Raw genomic sequence first — 13,146 nt, forward strand, 5'->3', positions numbered from 1 at the left:
ACACCCATCGACCTGGCCTCCGCAGCTGTCTGTGCTAATAAAGTCCACAAATTCACCACCCTCTGGGTAAAGAAATTTCTCCACATCTGTTTTAAATGGACACCCCTCTATCCTGAGGCTGTGCCCTCTTGTCCTAGACTCAAAGGATCTGTGGAACTCGTTGCCACGAATGGCTGTGGAGGCCGAGTCATTGGGTACATTTAAACCAGAGAGGTTCATAGTTGGTCAGGGTGTCAAAGGTTATGGAGAGATTCTGATTTTATCACGTTTGCATCAAAACACAGTGAAATGTGTCATTTGCGTTAACACCCAACACAACACGAGGATGTGCCGAGGGCAGTCCGTAAGCGTCTCCACACGTTCTGGCACCAACATCGCACGCCCACGATGTTCAGCAGAATGACACAAGCAGCTTAACAAACCCCTTTTCCCCTGAGACACATCGCCAATGCAGGACAGACCGCCTCCACCACCAGTCCTTGGTCTTGGATTCAAACCCGCAGACATGGGGCCTCCCAGGACCCCCTCAGGATTCTGACCATGCGTTGACCTCTGACCTTCGCACTCAGATGTCTAACCCTGGTACTCGTGGAGCAGAAACAGACAGAAACTGCAGCTTTGTGAGTTATGGGCTTGTCTTGAGTCGCAGAGCACACTCCAGCACAGGAAGGAGCCCTTCAGCTGGAAATCCGGAACAACACACACAAAATGCCGCAGGAAATCAGCAAGTCAGGCAGCTTCTACGGAAATAAACAGCTGATGTTTCAGGCTGAGACCCTTCTTCAGGACTGGAAAGGAAGGGGGAAGAAACCAGAATAAGGATTTCTTCAGTGGTCTGATAGAGGCATGACTGCGCAAACACGCAAAGTCAGCCAGTTAGAACAGTGAGAACAGTTTAAAAGGAGACAACTTTACAGAGCAGGCACTGGAGGAGTGGGTGACAGAGTAGGAGGGCTTGGGTTCAATGGGGCTTCAGCGACAACACAAGATAGGTTACCTGTGTAGAATACAGACAGGAAGTATGTGTGTGAGGCCGGTGTTCTGTGCTCGGTGTCAGATGTGGGGAGAATGGGAGTCTCCTAGCCTCTTGGATGGCCGCATCTGCACCAGGTGCGTCAAGCTGCAGCTCCTTAGAGACCGTGTTAGGGAACTGGAGATGCAGCTTGATGACCTTCGTCTGGTCAGAGAGGGCGAGGAGGTGATAGAGAGGAGTTATAGGCAGGTTGTCACACCGAGGCCTCAGGAAACAGACAGGTGGGTAACAGTCAGGAGAGGGACAAGAGTCAGATACAGGGAGAACCCCTGTGGCTGTACCCCTTAACAATGAGTACTCCAGCTTGAGTACTGTTGGGGGGGGCGACGACAGCCTACCTGGGGGAAGCAACAGCGGTCGTGCCTCTGGCACAGAGTCCGGCCCTGTGGCTCAGAAGGGTAGGGAAAGGAAGAGGATGGCAGCAGTGATAGGGGACTCCATAGTTAGGGGGTCAGATAGGCAAATCTGTGGATGCAGGAAAGAAACGGGGATGGTAGTTTGCCTCCCAGGTGCCAGGGTCCAGGATGTTTCTGATCGCGTCCGCAATATCCTGAAGTGGGAAGGAGAGCAGTGAGAGGTCGTGGTATATATTGGTACCAATGACACTGGTAGGAAAAGGGAAGGGGTCCTGAAAACAGACTACAGGGAGTTAGGAAGGAAGCTGAGAAGCAGGACCCCAAAGGTAGGCATCTCGGGATTACTGCCTGTGCCACATGGCAGTGAATATAGGAATAGAATGAGGTGGAGGATAAATGCATGGCTGAGGGATTGGAGCAGGGGGCAGGGATTCAGATTTCTGGATCATTGGGACCTCTTTTGGGGCAGGTGTGACCTGTACAAAAAGCACTTGAATCTGAGGGGGACCAATATCCTGGCGGGAAGGTTTGCTAAGGCTATTGGGGAGAGTTTAAACTAGAATTGCTGAGGGGTGGGAACCGAACTGAAGCAATAGAGGAAGGGGGTGTTGGCTCACAAATAGAGAAAGCTTGGAGATAGTGCGTGAGGGAGGATAGGTAGGTGATAGAGAAGGGACGCGCTCAGACTGATGGTTTGAAATGTGTCTATTTTAATGCGAGGAGTATTATGAACAAAGTGGATAAGCTTAGAGTGTGGATCAGTACTTGGTGCTATGACGTGCCCATGACAGAGGAGGGGACGTGGGCCGCATGGGGGTGGGGACAGGACGTGAGAATATGTGAACAAGGGGACGGGGATTGTTTCTGCCGTGCACAGGGTCACTGGGTTTAACCACAGCATTGCAGGTCATGTTACACTGAAATGGCTTTATCAGATGTTGCAAAGCTGTCAGCCGCCCCACCCGTGCAGTTCTTAAAGGGGCAGAGCCTCAGCCTCTCCATGTAACACTCCGGTAACGCGTGGGTGAGGGGAAGAGGAGGTGGTGGTGACTCCTACTCCATCTGCTAAACCACACAGCATTGGGGCAGAATACAAACACCTCAGGCCCAGTCACACGCCACTATTACGTCACAGAAGCCCCCTCACTGCCAAAGCTTCTCCTCCTGGCTCCTCACAATCATACAGCCACTCTCCTACCCATACTCTGAGTCCCATTACCCTCCTGGCTCCTCACCACTACCCCCTGCCCTACATACCCTCCTCAAATTGGACTCACTCATTACGTGTTAGTTTGTACTCCTCCCCCCACTTTGTTTTCCTCTCTTCCTTCTCAGTCCTGATGAAGGATTCTCAGCCTGAAATATCAACAATTTATTTATCTCCATTGACAGTGCCTGACCTGCTGAGTTCAGCCCACATTTTGTGTGTGTTGCTCTGGATCTCCAGCACCTGCAGAATCTCGTGTCTATACCTCATCTGGTACCTCCCCAGCCTTTATGACTACATCTCGTGTCTATACCCTGGGAGGTACACCCTTCCCCTGGATGAACTGCCAAGCATAGCTGACGAGGCCCATCTAACCAAAGTGGGCGGTTTTAAGACATCATTAACCTGCCTTTATCCTTTCTCCTATCAGCAGGGAAAGGTCCCACTAGGTTTCGTAGCTAAGCCAGACACAAGTTGGACTTGGTTGCCTGAGACTACTTGAGCCACACACCATTGGGATTATTGTCCCCACCACCTCCCCAGGCTATGACAACCTCAACATCTTTGAAACATGAGAGGAAACCAGAGCACCCGGAGGAAAACCAGGTGGTTGTGGGGAAAACGCATGAACTCCTTACAGAACTGAACCATGATCACTAGCGCTATAAAGCGTTACGTGAGGTGCCACACTACCATGTTGCATACCAGATTTCCAAATCAATCTATCACCAGCCCTGCACTATCACTGGACAGCACCTTCCCCAGTTACAGGCCTTCTCCTCCTCCAGTGCTGAAAGCACTGCCGTCCACATCCCCGTGGAGTCTGACGCACCTTCTCTGTGATGATGCGGTTGACGCAGCGCTTGCCGGTGAGAGGTAACGTACACTTCTCCAGGATCTTGTGAACTCCACCCTGTGAGACAGACCGTGTTGTTAGTTGGCAGTCACTGGGAATCCTGTTCTACAGCAGACAGCCAAGAGGGGAGGGGGACATCGTTGTCCAGCACCACCAGAGCACAGGCTGGCCAAGCCCTGAGGGGTAGACAGCCAGCCTGAAGGGCACAAAGCAGAAATTAGAGGGGGAAAGGGAGAGACTTAACAGGAATCTGAGGGGTAACTGATTCTTTTTTTTAAATCTCTCCCCACCCACACCCCAACGGACACACACCCTCTGCACCCACAATGGGCAGTATCTCTGCGGACTGAGCTGCCGAAGCGGTTGAGGCAGACACAAAAACATCTTCAAAGGTGCCCGGACAGGTCTGCGGACCGCGAAGGGTTTGAAGGCTAAGGGCCAAAGGCTGGCAAATGATACACCTTGAATGGGACGTATTGGTCAGCATGAATGAGATGGACCAAAGGGCCTGTCTCTATGGGTATATCTTGATCTTGTCTGCAGTCTATGACAGCATCAGCACAAGTGAGCACCACAGATACCTGGTGGGTACAATTCTGACACCCCCCCCGTCACGTTCAGTGGCTCGACAGACATTTACTTAGAGATACGAGTGCGGAGCAGGCCCTTCAGGCTCTCTGAACCGTGCTATCCAGCAATTCACCCATTTAACCCCATCCTAATGATAGTACCATTTACAACAACCGATTAACCGACTAACTGGTACGTCTTTGGAACGTGAGAGGAAACACACGTGCACCCGCGGGAGGGGGCGTGTAACAGCATGGCAGTGACCGCCCAATATAAAATATAACCATCCGTATTAGAGATCCGGACGATAATGCGGTGCACTGGATTGGATGGGAGGGCTATGGTCCAGATGCGGGTCAAAGGGACCAGGCAGAACAACAGTACAGCATGGACTGGATGGGCCAAAGGGCCTGTTTCTCTACTGCAGTGTTTTACAGGCTGGCCAGCGGTGACCGAATGGGCTCAGGCGCAGTGAGGCACAGGCTCGACGGACTCTCTGCTCTCACCTTCGCGGTGTGCTCCATGGTAACCACCACCTTGGTGTCGGCGCTGGCCACCAGGTCCATCGCCCCACCCATTCCCTTCACCATCTTCCCCTGTAACAGAAAGGGACACGTCAGCCCTGTCCACCCATTCCCTTCACCATCTTCCCCTGTAACAGAAAGGGACACGTTAGCCCTGTCCACCCATTCCCTTCACCATCTTCCCCTGTAACAGAAAGGGACACGTTAGCCCTGTCCACCCATTCCCTTCACCATCTTCCCCTGTAACAGAAAGGGACACGTTAGCCCTGTCCACCCATTCCCTTCACCATCTTCCCCGTAACAGAAAGGGACACGTTAGCCCTGTCCACCCATTCCCTTCACCATCTTCCCCTGTAACAGAAAGGGACACGTTAGCCCTGTCCACCCATTCCCTTCACCATCTTCCCCTGTAACAGAAAGGGACACGTTAGCCCTGTCCACCCACTCCCTTCACCATCTTCCCCTGTAACAGAAAGGGACACGTTAGCCCAGTCCACCCATTCCCTTCACCATCTTCCCCTGTAACAGAAAGGGACACGTTAGCCCAGTCCACCCATTCCCTTCACCATCTTCCCCTGTAACAGAAAGGGGGTGCAGGATGTCAGAGGCAAGTTTTCTTTTTATTAGCACTGACAGTGGTGAGTACATGGAAGGAGTGCCGGGGTGGTGGGAGAGGGAGATTAAGGACAGGAACCCAGTGTCAGGGGTGGTGGGAGAGGGAGATTAAGGACAGGAACCCAGTGCCAGGGGTGGTGGGAGAGGGAGATTAAGGACAGGAACCCAGTGCCGGGGTGGTGGGAGAGGGAGATTAAGGACAGGAACCCAGTGCCGGGGTGGTGGGAGAGGGAGATTAAGGACAGGAACCCAGTGCCGGGGTGGTGGGAGAGGGAGATTAAGGACAGGAACCCAGTGCCGGGGTGGTGGGAGAGGGAGATTAAGGACAGGAACCCAGTGCCAGGGGTGGTGGGAGAAGGAGATTAAGGACAGGAACCCAGTGCCAGGGTGGTGGGAGAGGGAGATTAAGGACAGGAACCCAGTGCCGGGGTGATGGGAGAGGGAGATTAAGGACAGGAACCCAGTGCCAGGGGTGGTGGGAGAGGGAGATTAAGGACAGGAACCCAGTGCCGGGGTGGTGGGAGAGGGAGATTAAGGACAGGAACCCAGTGCCGGGGTGGTGGGAGAGGGAGATTAAGGACAGGAACCCAGTGCCGGGGTGGTGGGAGAGGGAGATTAAGGACAGGAACCCAGTGCCGGGGTGATGGTAGAGGGAGATTAAGGACAGGAACCCAGTGCCAGGGGTGGTGGGAGAGGGAGATTAAGGACAGGAACCCAGTGCCGGGGTGGTGGGAGAGGGAGATTAAGGACAGGAACCCAGTGCCAGGGGTGGTGGGAGAGGGAGATTAAGGACAGGAACCCAGTGCCAGGGGTGGTGGGAGAGGGAGATTAAGGACAGGAACCCAGTGCCGGGGTGGTGGGAGAGGGAGATTAAGGACAGGAACCCAGTGCCGGGGTGGTGGGAGAGGGAGATTAAGGACAGGAACCCAGTGCCGGGGTGGTGGGAGAGGGAGATTAAGGACAGGAACCCAGTGCCGGGGTGGTGGGAGAGGGAGATTAAGGACAGGAACCCAGTGCCGGGGTGGTGGGAGAGGGAGATTAAGGACAGGAACCCAGTGCCGGGGTGGTGGGAGAGGGAGATTAAGGACAGGAACCCAGTGCCGGGGTGGTGGGAGAGGGAGATTAAGGACAGGAACCCAGTGCCGGGGTGGTGGGAGAGGGAGATTAAGGACACTGGGATGATAGTAAAATGGAGGGAAGGGTTAGATGGGTTAGAAGGTTGTGGGCCAACAGGCCTGCATTGAGCTGTGATGTTCTCCACATCAGAAACTGGTTCAATTTCTCTGGCATATGTTGTGAAATTCATTGTTTTGCAGCAGTGGAACATTGCAGCACATATTAATAAAAACTAAGTCGTGCAAAAAGAGAAGAAAATAGTGAGGTAGTGCAGATGTCGTTTCAGAAATCAGATGCAGTGGGCTGGTAACTGCCCCCGTGCTCTCGATACAGGGGCGTGACAGGAACTAAAAATAAACCTTTTCTCATGGAACAATACCTGGAAGGGGTGCCAACATTGCGGCAGGAGGGAGAGTGTGACCCGCAGAGACTGTACTGCAGCAGAAAGGGGACGTCAGCCAAATGCACGCACACCCACTGGGCAGGACGAGCACAGTGACCGGGGGGGACGTCAGCCAGATGCACGCACACCCACTGGGCAGGACGAGCACACTGACCGGGGGAACGTCAGCCAGATGCACGCACACCCACTGGGCAGGACGAGCAGAGTGACCGGGGGGGACGTCAGCCAGATGCACGCACACCCACTGGGCAGGACGAGCACACTGACCGGGGGAACGTCAGCCAGATGCACGCACACCCACTGGGCAGGACGAGCACAGTGACCGGGGGAACGTCAGCCAGATGCACGCACACCCACTGGGCAGGACGAGTACACTGACCGGGGGAACGTCAGCCAGATGCACGCACACCCACTGGGCAGGACGAGCACACCGACCGGGGGAACGTCAGCCAGATGCACGCACACCCACTGGGCAGGACGAGCACACTGACCGGGGAGGGGAGGGGCGGCTCCATGCCTCTCATGGGGTGATCGCTTCACACCAACTTCAAGTTCAAGATTCAAGGTTGTTTAATGTCATTTCCAATACACAAGTGTAAAGGAGATGAAATAATGGACACACGGACACACACAGAACTCAGCAGGTCAGGAAAGAGCTAACAGCTGACGTTTCAGGCTGAGACCCTTCACCAGGGCTGGAGGAAAACAAAAGGTGAGGAGTCAGAGTACAAAGGTGGGGGGGTGTGGAGGAAGAAGCACAAGGTGATAGGTGAAACTGTGGTGGGGGGGGTAAGGGTGAAGTAAAGAGTGGGGAAATTGATTGGCGAAAGAGATACAGAGTGGAGAAGGGGGAATCTGATTGGAGAGGACAGAAGGCCTTGGAAGAAAGAAAAGGGGGGAGGAACACCAGAGGGAGGTGATGGGCAGGTAAAGAGATAAGATGAAAGGGGGAAAAGGGGGTAGCGGGGGTGGGGGCAATAACAGAAGTTTGAGAAATTGATGTTTATGGCATCAGGTTGGAGGCTACCCAGACAGAATATAAGGTGCATGGCCCAGCTATGCCTGCCTTTTTGTCAGCTACATGAAACAGTCTACACTGCTATCACACTCCAACTTTTCGTACATTGACAACTGTTTGGTACTGTTTCTTAAAACCATGTGGAGCTTCTCGATTTCACCAACTTTGCCTCCAACTTCCACCCTGTCCTCAAATTTAGCTGGTCCATTTGCAATACCTCCCTCCCCTTTCTTGATCTCACTGTCTATCTCTGGAGACAGCTTATCCACTGATATCCACAGACTCTCACAGCTACCTGGACTAGAACTCTCCCCACCCTGTTATTTGTAAAAACACCATCCCCTTCTGTCAATGCCACCAACTCCACTTCACCTGCTCTCATTCCAGAACGAAGGAATTCTTTTTTCAAAGAAAGGGGCTTCCCTTTCTCCATCATCAACACTGCCCTCAAACGCATCTCCTCCACGTCACTCATGTCTGCTCTCACCCCATCTCCCGCCACCCTACCAGGGATAGGGTTCCTCTTGTCCTCACCTACCTCCCCACCAACCTCCACATCCAGCACACAACTCTCTGCAACTTCCACCATCTCCAACTGGATCCCATCACATCTTCCCCCACCCCCCCCCCCCAAAAACTCTGCAGGGAATCGCTCCCTATGCGACTCCCTTGTCCATTCATCCCTCCCCACTGATCTCCCTCCTGGCACTTACCCTTGCAAGTGGAACAAGTGCTACACCTCGTCCCTCACTACTAAACAGTGAGACGACACTTATCCGAGAGTCTGGTGGGGTCATATACTCTGTCCGGTGCTCCCAGTGTGGCTTCCTGTATATTGGCAAGACCCTTATGTTCCGCATACTAGGAAAAGCAGGATCTCCCAGTGGCCATCTATTTTAACTCCACTTTCCGTTCCCATTCCGGTCTATCAATCCAGGGCGATCTTTACTGTCGTGATGAGGCCACACTCCGGTTGGAGGAACACCACCTTATATTCTGTCTGGGTAGCCTCCAACCTGATGGCATGAACACTGATTTCTCAAACTTCTGGTAACACGCCCCCCCCCCTTCACCATTCCGCATTCCCTTTTCCCTCTCTCACCTTATCTCCTTGCCTGCCCATCACCTCCCTCTGGTGCTCCTCCCGCTTTTTCTTCCTCGGCCTCTCCTATAAGATTCCCCCATCTCCAGCCCCGTATCTCCTCCACCATCAAATTTCCAGCTCTTTACTTCACCCTTCCTCCCTCCCAATTTCACCTACCACCTTCTGTTTCTCCTTCCCTCCCCAACCTACTTACTCTGACCCCTCATCTTTTCTTTTTTCCAGCCCTGCAGAGGGTCTCGGCCCGAAACTCTGACTGTACTCTTTTCCATGGGTGCTGCCCGCCCTGCTGAGTTCCTCCGGCATTTTGGGTGTGTTGCTCAGATTTCCAGCATCTGCAGATCTTCTGTTGCTTCTGATTGAAATTATTGTTATTCCAGATCCGGTGCAGCACACCAAAAAAAAGTAAAATAAGATAAACACACAAGATAGCTTATTTATAAACGTACCCTGGTTAAGATTCCTACTGCCAAGCTGTGAGGTATTTTCATTGCAGCTGTTTGCTACATAAGCAATGTGTTCTGCTAGTAAGAGTGTTTTAGCTTCAGCTAAAGATTAGGAGCCATGTTGTCCAACTCAGGAACGCGGTGTCAGCCACTCGGGGTTGTCTTGGTATGTGCCATAACTTTCTGCACAGTGGAACATCTGAGAGTGCTGGGCAGGACAGATTTCCAGAGGACAGTAGTCTGATCCCTGGTCTTTTGGTGGGAGATGCAGAGAGAAGACACCTGGAGGGTCCCATCTGAAGGGGAGGCCCTAATCCAAGGAGTGCTTTGTGAGTCGGAGGATTCTAAGAAGGGAAGTTCTCCCTGTGGTTGGCAATGAGAATTCAGTGCTGTGAGTGAAGTGATACACAGTGACTACAGAAACGAGCTCCAACATTTATGTGCATATTTCCACTGGTTGAACTGTAATTAGCTCTTCTTTCTTTCTGTTAACTGTTTGATAAAGTTGAAAATTGGTAAGTATACTTCCTTTATGATTTTACGCTGGTGTACGACCTGTCATTTCTGGGCTACCGATAATTGTGTATGGCCAGTACTTACGCAGCACTCACTCGAATCGAGGTTCCATTAATCAGAACATCCTGATGTTCCTGTTTAGTTGAACCCCAAATCATACCGACCCTAGACGGGTATTGCTCAGGAAAGGTGACCTTTACACTGCTGGGTCACGTGGCTGTTGGCAGACTTGGCTAGCGAGCCGAGTTGGTGTACGAGCCCCGGTGAGAGGGTTGTGCGCAGATTGACTGTATAAAGTGAAGTGACCCGAGGCACAGGAGTGTCTGTACACAAGGGGACTGACAGGAAATGATAAAGTAGGGGTGGTTGGAGGTGTGGAGGGGGGGGGGGGTTAGTGGGTGGAGGTGTTGATCAGCCTCACTGCTGGGGAAAAGTGATTGTTTTTCAGGCTGGTGTTCCTGGTGTGGTTGCTACACAGCCTCTTCCCTGAAGGGAGTGGGACAGTCCATGAGTAGGGTGGATGGGATCTTTCATACTAGCACTGGCCCTTTTCCAACACCTTTCTGTATATAGATCCTTGATGGCGGGCAGACTGTTGGTGCCAGTCTGTGAGAACGGGGAGGTGAAGTGGGTCACAGGCCAGCCAGAAACTGGGGATCCTTCCACAGTCTGTACCGCTTCCAACGGGATTAATCCTCCAACATCCCTTCTGGATCCAGTTCCTGCCACAGTGCAATGTTTGCAGACAAAGTGTTCCCTTGGAGTATTTCTTCTTGTTCTGTGTCTCACTGTAACTAACCTGGATTGTCTGCCTGATCGAATGCACAGATCTAACTGGAACTGTTTGTCTGAAGCATTTGCCCATATCCGATAATCTTAACGCAAACCAGAGTCTAAACACCTATCACTAACACAGCCTCACCGTCACTGTGTGAAACAGCCTGTGCTTTCCTCTGTCTGACCTGTTTCAGGTACAATTCACCTTCCCCATCTCACCTGGCTGGCCAGTTTCAGGTACAATTCACCTTTCCCGTCTCACCTGCCTGGCCAGTTTCAGGTACAATTCACCTCTCCCGTCTCACCTGTCTGGCCAGTTTCAGGTACAATTCACCTCTCCCGTCTCACCTGCCTGGCCAGTTTCAGGTACAATTCACCTCTCCCGTCTCACCTGCCTGGCCAGTTTCAGGTACAATTCACCTTTCCCGTCTCCCCTGTCTGGCCAGTTTCAGGTACAATTCACCTTTCCCGTCTCCCCTGTCTGGCCAGTTTCAGGTACAATTCACCTCTCCCGTCTCAAATCTCCAGCCAGTTTCTGGTACAGTCCCTATAACAATCAGGTTCCAGAAGTTTCCTGAATGGTTCTGATCCTACCCGCACCATCAGGTTTCAGAACAGCCACTGAACCAACCTCGTTACTCCTTGCTATCGACATTATTCATTTATTTTTATAATGTATAGAAATGTTATCAACTACACTGCACTGCTGCCACAAATGTCAGTGATAATAAATTTAATTCTGATTCCAAACAGAATGGAACACTGCGATGCACTTTGATCATGTCATTGTGTTGCACAGTCTGTCCTTGGCCACCGTACGGACAGGGTTTGTGCAACTTATATTCTGTGTGTTGTCTGTCCCAATGTCCTGTGACAGTCCTGCAGGTTTTTCATTGTACCTCTACCTCACCGTACTGGACGATAAACTCCAGTATACTGTGGCGTGCAGGATTAGATCCATAGCTCAGGTTGCTTTTGAAGAATACATTCCTTATTGTAAAGCCCAGTATATATTCCTTATTGTAATTACTGTACACTTTATGTACAGTGGATTCTAGTTAGTTGAGACACCAGGAGCTTTTAGCCCAATTAAGCAGCTGTCCCAGTTGGCTGAAGTTTCAAGGAAGTAGTTAAAGTATAAAAAGACAAACTACTATTTAACTGAGGAACAAATTATGTACTTAAATGAAATACAGAAAAAAACAGAACACTAATACATAGAAACATAAAAAAACCTACAGCGCAACACAGGCCTTTCAGCCCACAAATTTGTGCCAAACATGTCCCTACCTTAGAAATTACTAGACCTATCTAAAAGCTTCTTAAAAGACCCTATAGTATCCGCCTCCACCACCGTTGCCGGTAACCCATTCCACGCATTCACCACTCTGAGTAAAAAAAAAAACTTACCCCTGACATCTCCTCTGTACCTACTCCCCAGCACCTTAAATCTGTGTCCTCTTGTGGCAACCATTTCAGCCCTGGAAATAGCCTCTGACTATCCACACAATCAATGCCTCTCATCATCTTATACACCTCTATCATGTCACCTCATCCTCCTTCGCTCCAAGGAGAAAAGGCCGAGTTCACTCAACCTATTTTCATAAGGCATGCTCCCCAATCCAGGCAACGTCCTTGTAAATCTTTTCTGCACCCTTTCTATGGTTTCCACGTCCTTCCTGTAGTGAGGCGACCCGAACTGAGCACAGTACTCCAAGTAGGGTCTGACCAGGGTCCTATATAGCTGCAACATTACCTCTCGGCTCCTAAATTCAATCCCATGATTGATGAAGGCCAATGCACCATATGCCTTCTTAACTACAGAGTCAACCTGCGCAGCTGCTTTGAGTGTCCTATGGACTCTGACCCCAAGATCCCCCTGATCCTCCACACTGCCGAGTCTTACCATTAATACTACCATAGATTCCGGATTATAAGCCGCTACTTTTTTCCCACATTTTGAACAGCTTTGAACTCTGCGGCCTTTAATCCAGAGCGGCTAATACATGGTTTTTTTTTCATGCCGCCTCGTAAACATTTTGCCTCGTAACAGTAGACCAATAAAATTGATGAGTAGTTCACAGAGGTCCAATGAAATTGTACGATAAATCAAGCGCACTTTCACAATTAAATTATTGTAAATCAGTCATTTGTACTCACCCTCATCAACATGGAAAACACTCGAAGAAAAGCATTGTGCTGCCTTTATGGCAGTTATTTAGTTTATAATATTTTCGCTTAGTAATTCATTTGTTAGTTAAAGTTAGAAGTGTTTTCACTATATTTGTTTTCTGTACTACATCCCGGGATGCTATGACGTCACACCCGGTTTCGCCGCGTCTTGTGGGATACCGGTTTGCGATATACGGGAAGGTGGGGGCATTACGCGAGCGCGTCAGACCCGAGCACATCAGACCCGATTAGACCCGATCGCGTTACGCGAGCTCATCAGACCCGAGCGAAAACGCTGCTTTTAAGTTAAAGGCGATCAATAACTTTTCCTGGTAGGCTGCAGTATATATATTTTTACCAGTCGCTAGGAGATATTGGAATGTTGTTCGTGCTGTTCAGTAAAAAAGTATATGCAACGTAATTTGTGTTACCGAT

The 13,146-nt window shown here is 51.0% G+C and overlaps 1 protein-coding gene across 5 annotated transcripts in view; it reads right to left on the reverse strand.

The window, feature by feature from the left end:
- LOC140728905 (succinyl-CoA:3-ketoacid coenzyme A transferase 1, mitochondrial-like) overlaps positions 1-13,146 on the reverse strand; it is a 69,816-nt gene that overhangs the window by 14,614 nt on the left and 42,056 nt on the right. For 4 of the 5 annotated variants that reach the window (XR_012099205.1, XR_012099203.1, XR_012099204.1 and 1 more), the window contains exons 14-15: positions 4,529-4,618; positions 3,429-3,509 (exon numbers count right to left, since the gene is read on the reverse strand). Coding sequence is in view for 2 of the 5 variants with exons in the window: in XM_073047990.1 (XP_072904091.1) it covers positions 3,429-3,509; positions 4,529-4,618 (171 nt within the window). In the remaining 3 variants the exon portion in view is untranslated. Of the gene's footprint in view, positions 1-3,428; positions 3,510-4,528; positions 4,619-5,070; positions 5,122-13,146 lie in introns of those variants that run through there. The other variant, XM_073047992.1, reaches the window with a different exon arrangement.

Source organism: Hemitrygon akajei, chromosome 6, assembly GCF_048418815.1.
Source record: "Hemitrygon akajei chromosome 6, sHemAka1.3, whole genome shotgun sequence".
NCBI lineage: Eukaryota > Metazoa > Chordata > Chondrichthyes > Myliobatiformes > Dasyatidae > Hemitrygon > Hemitrygon akajei.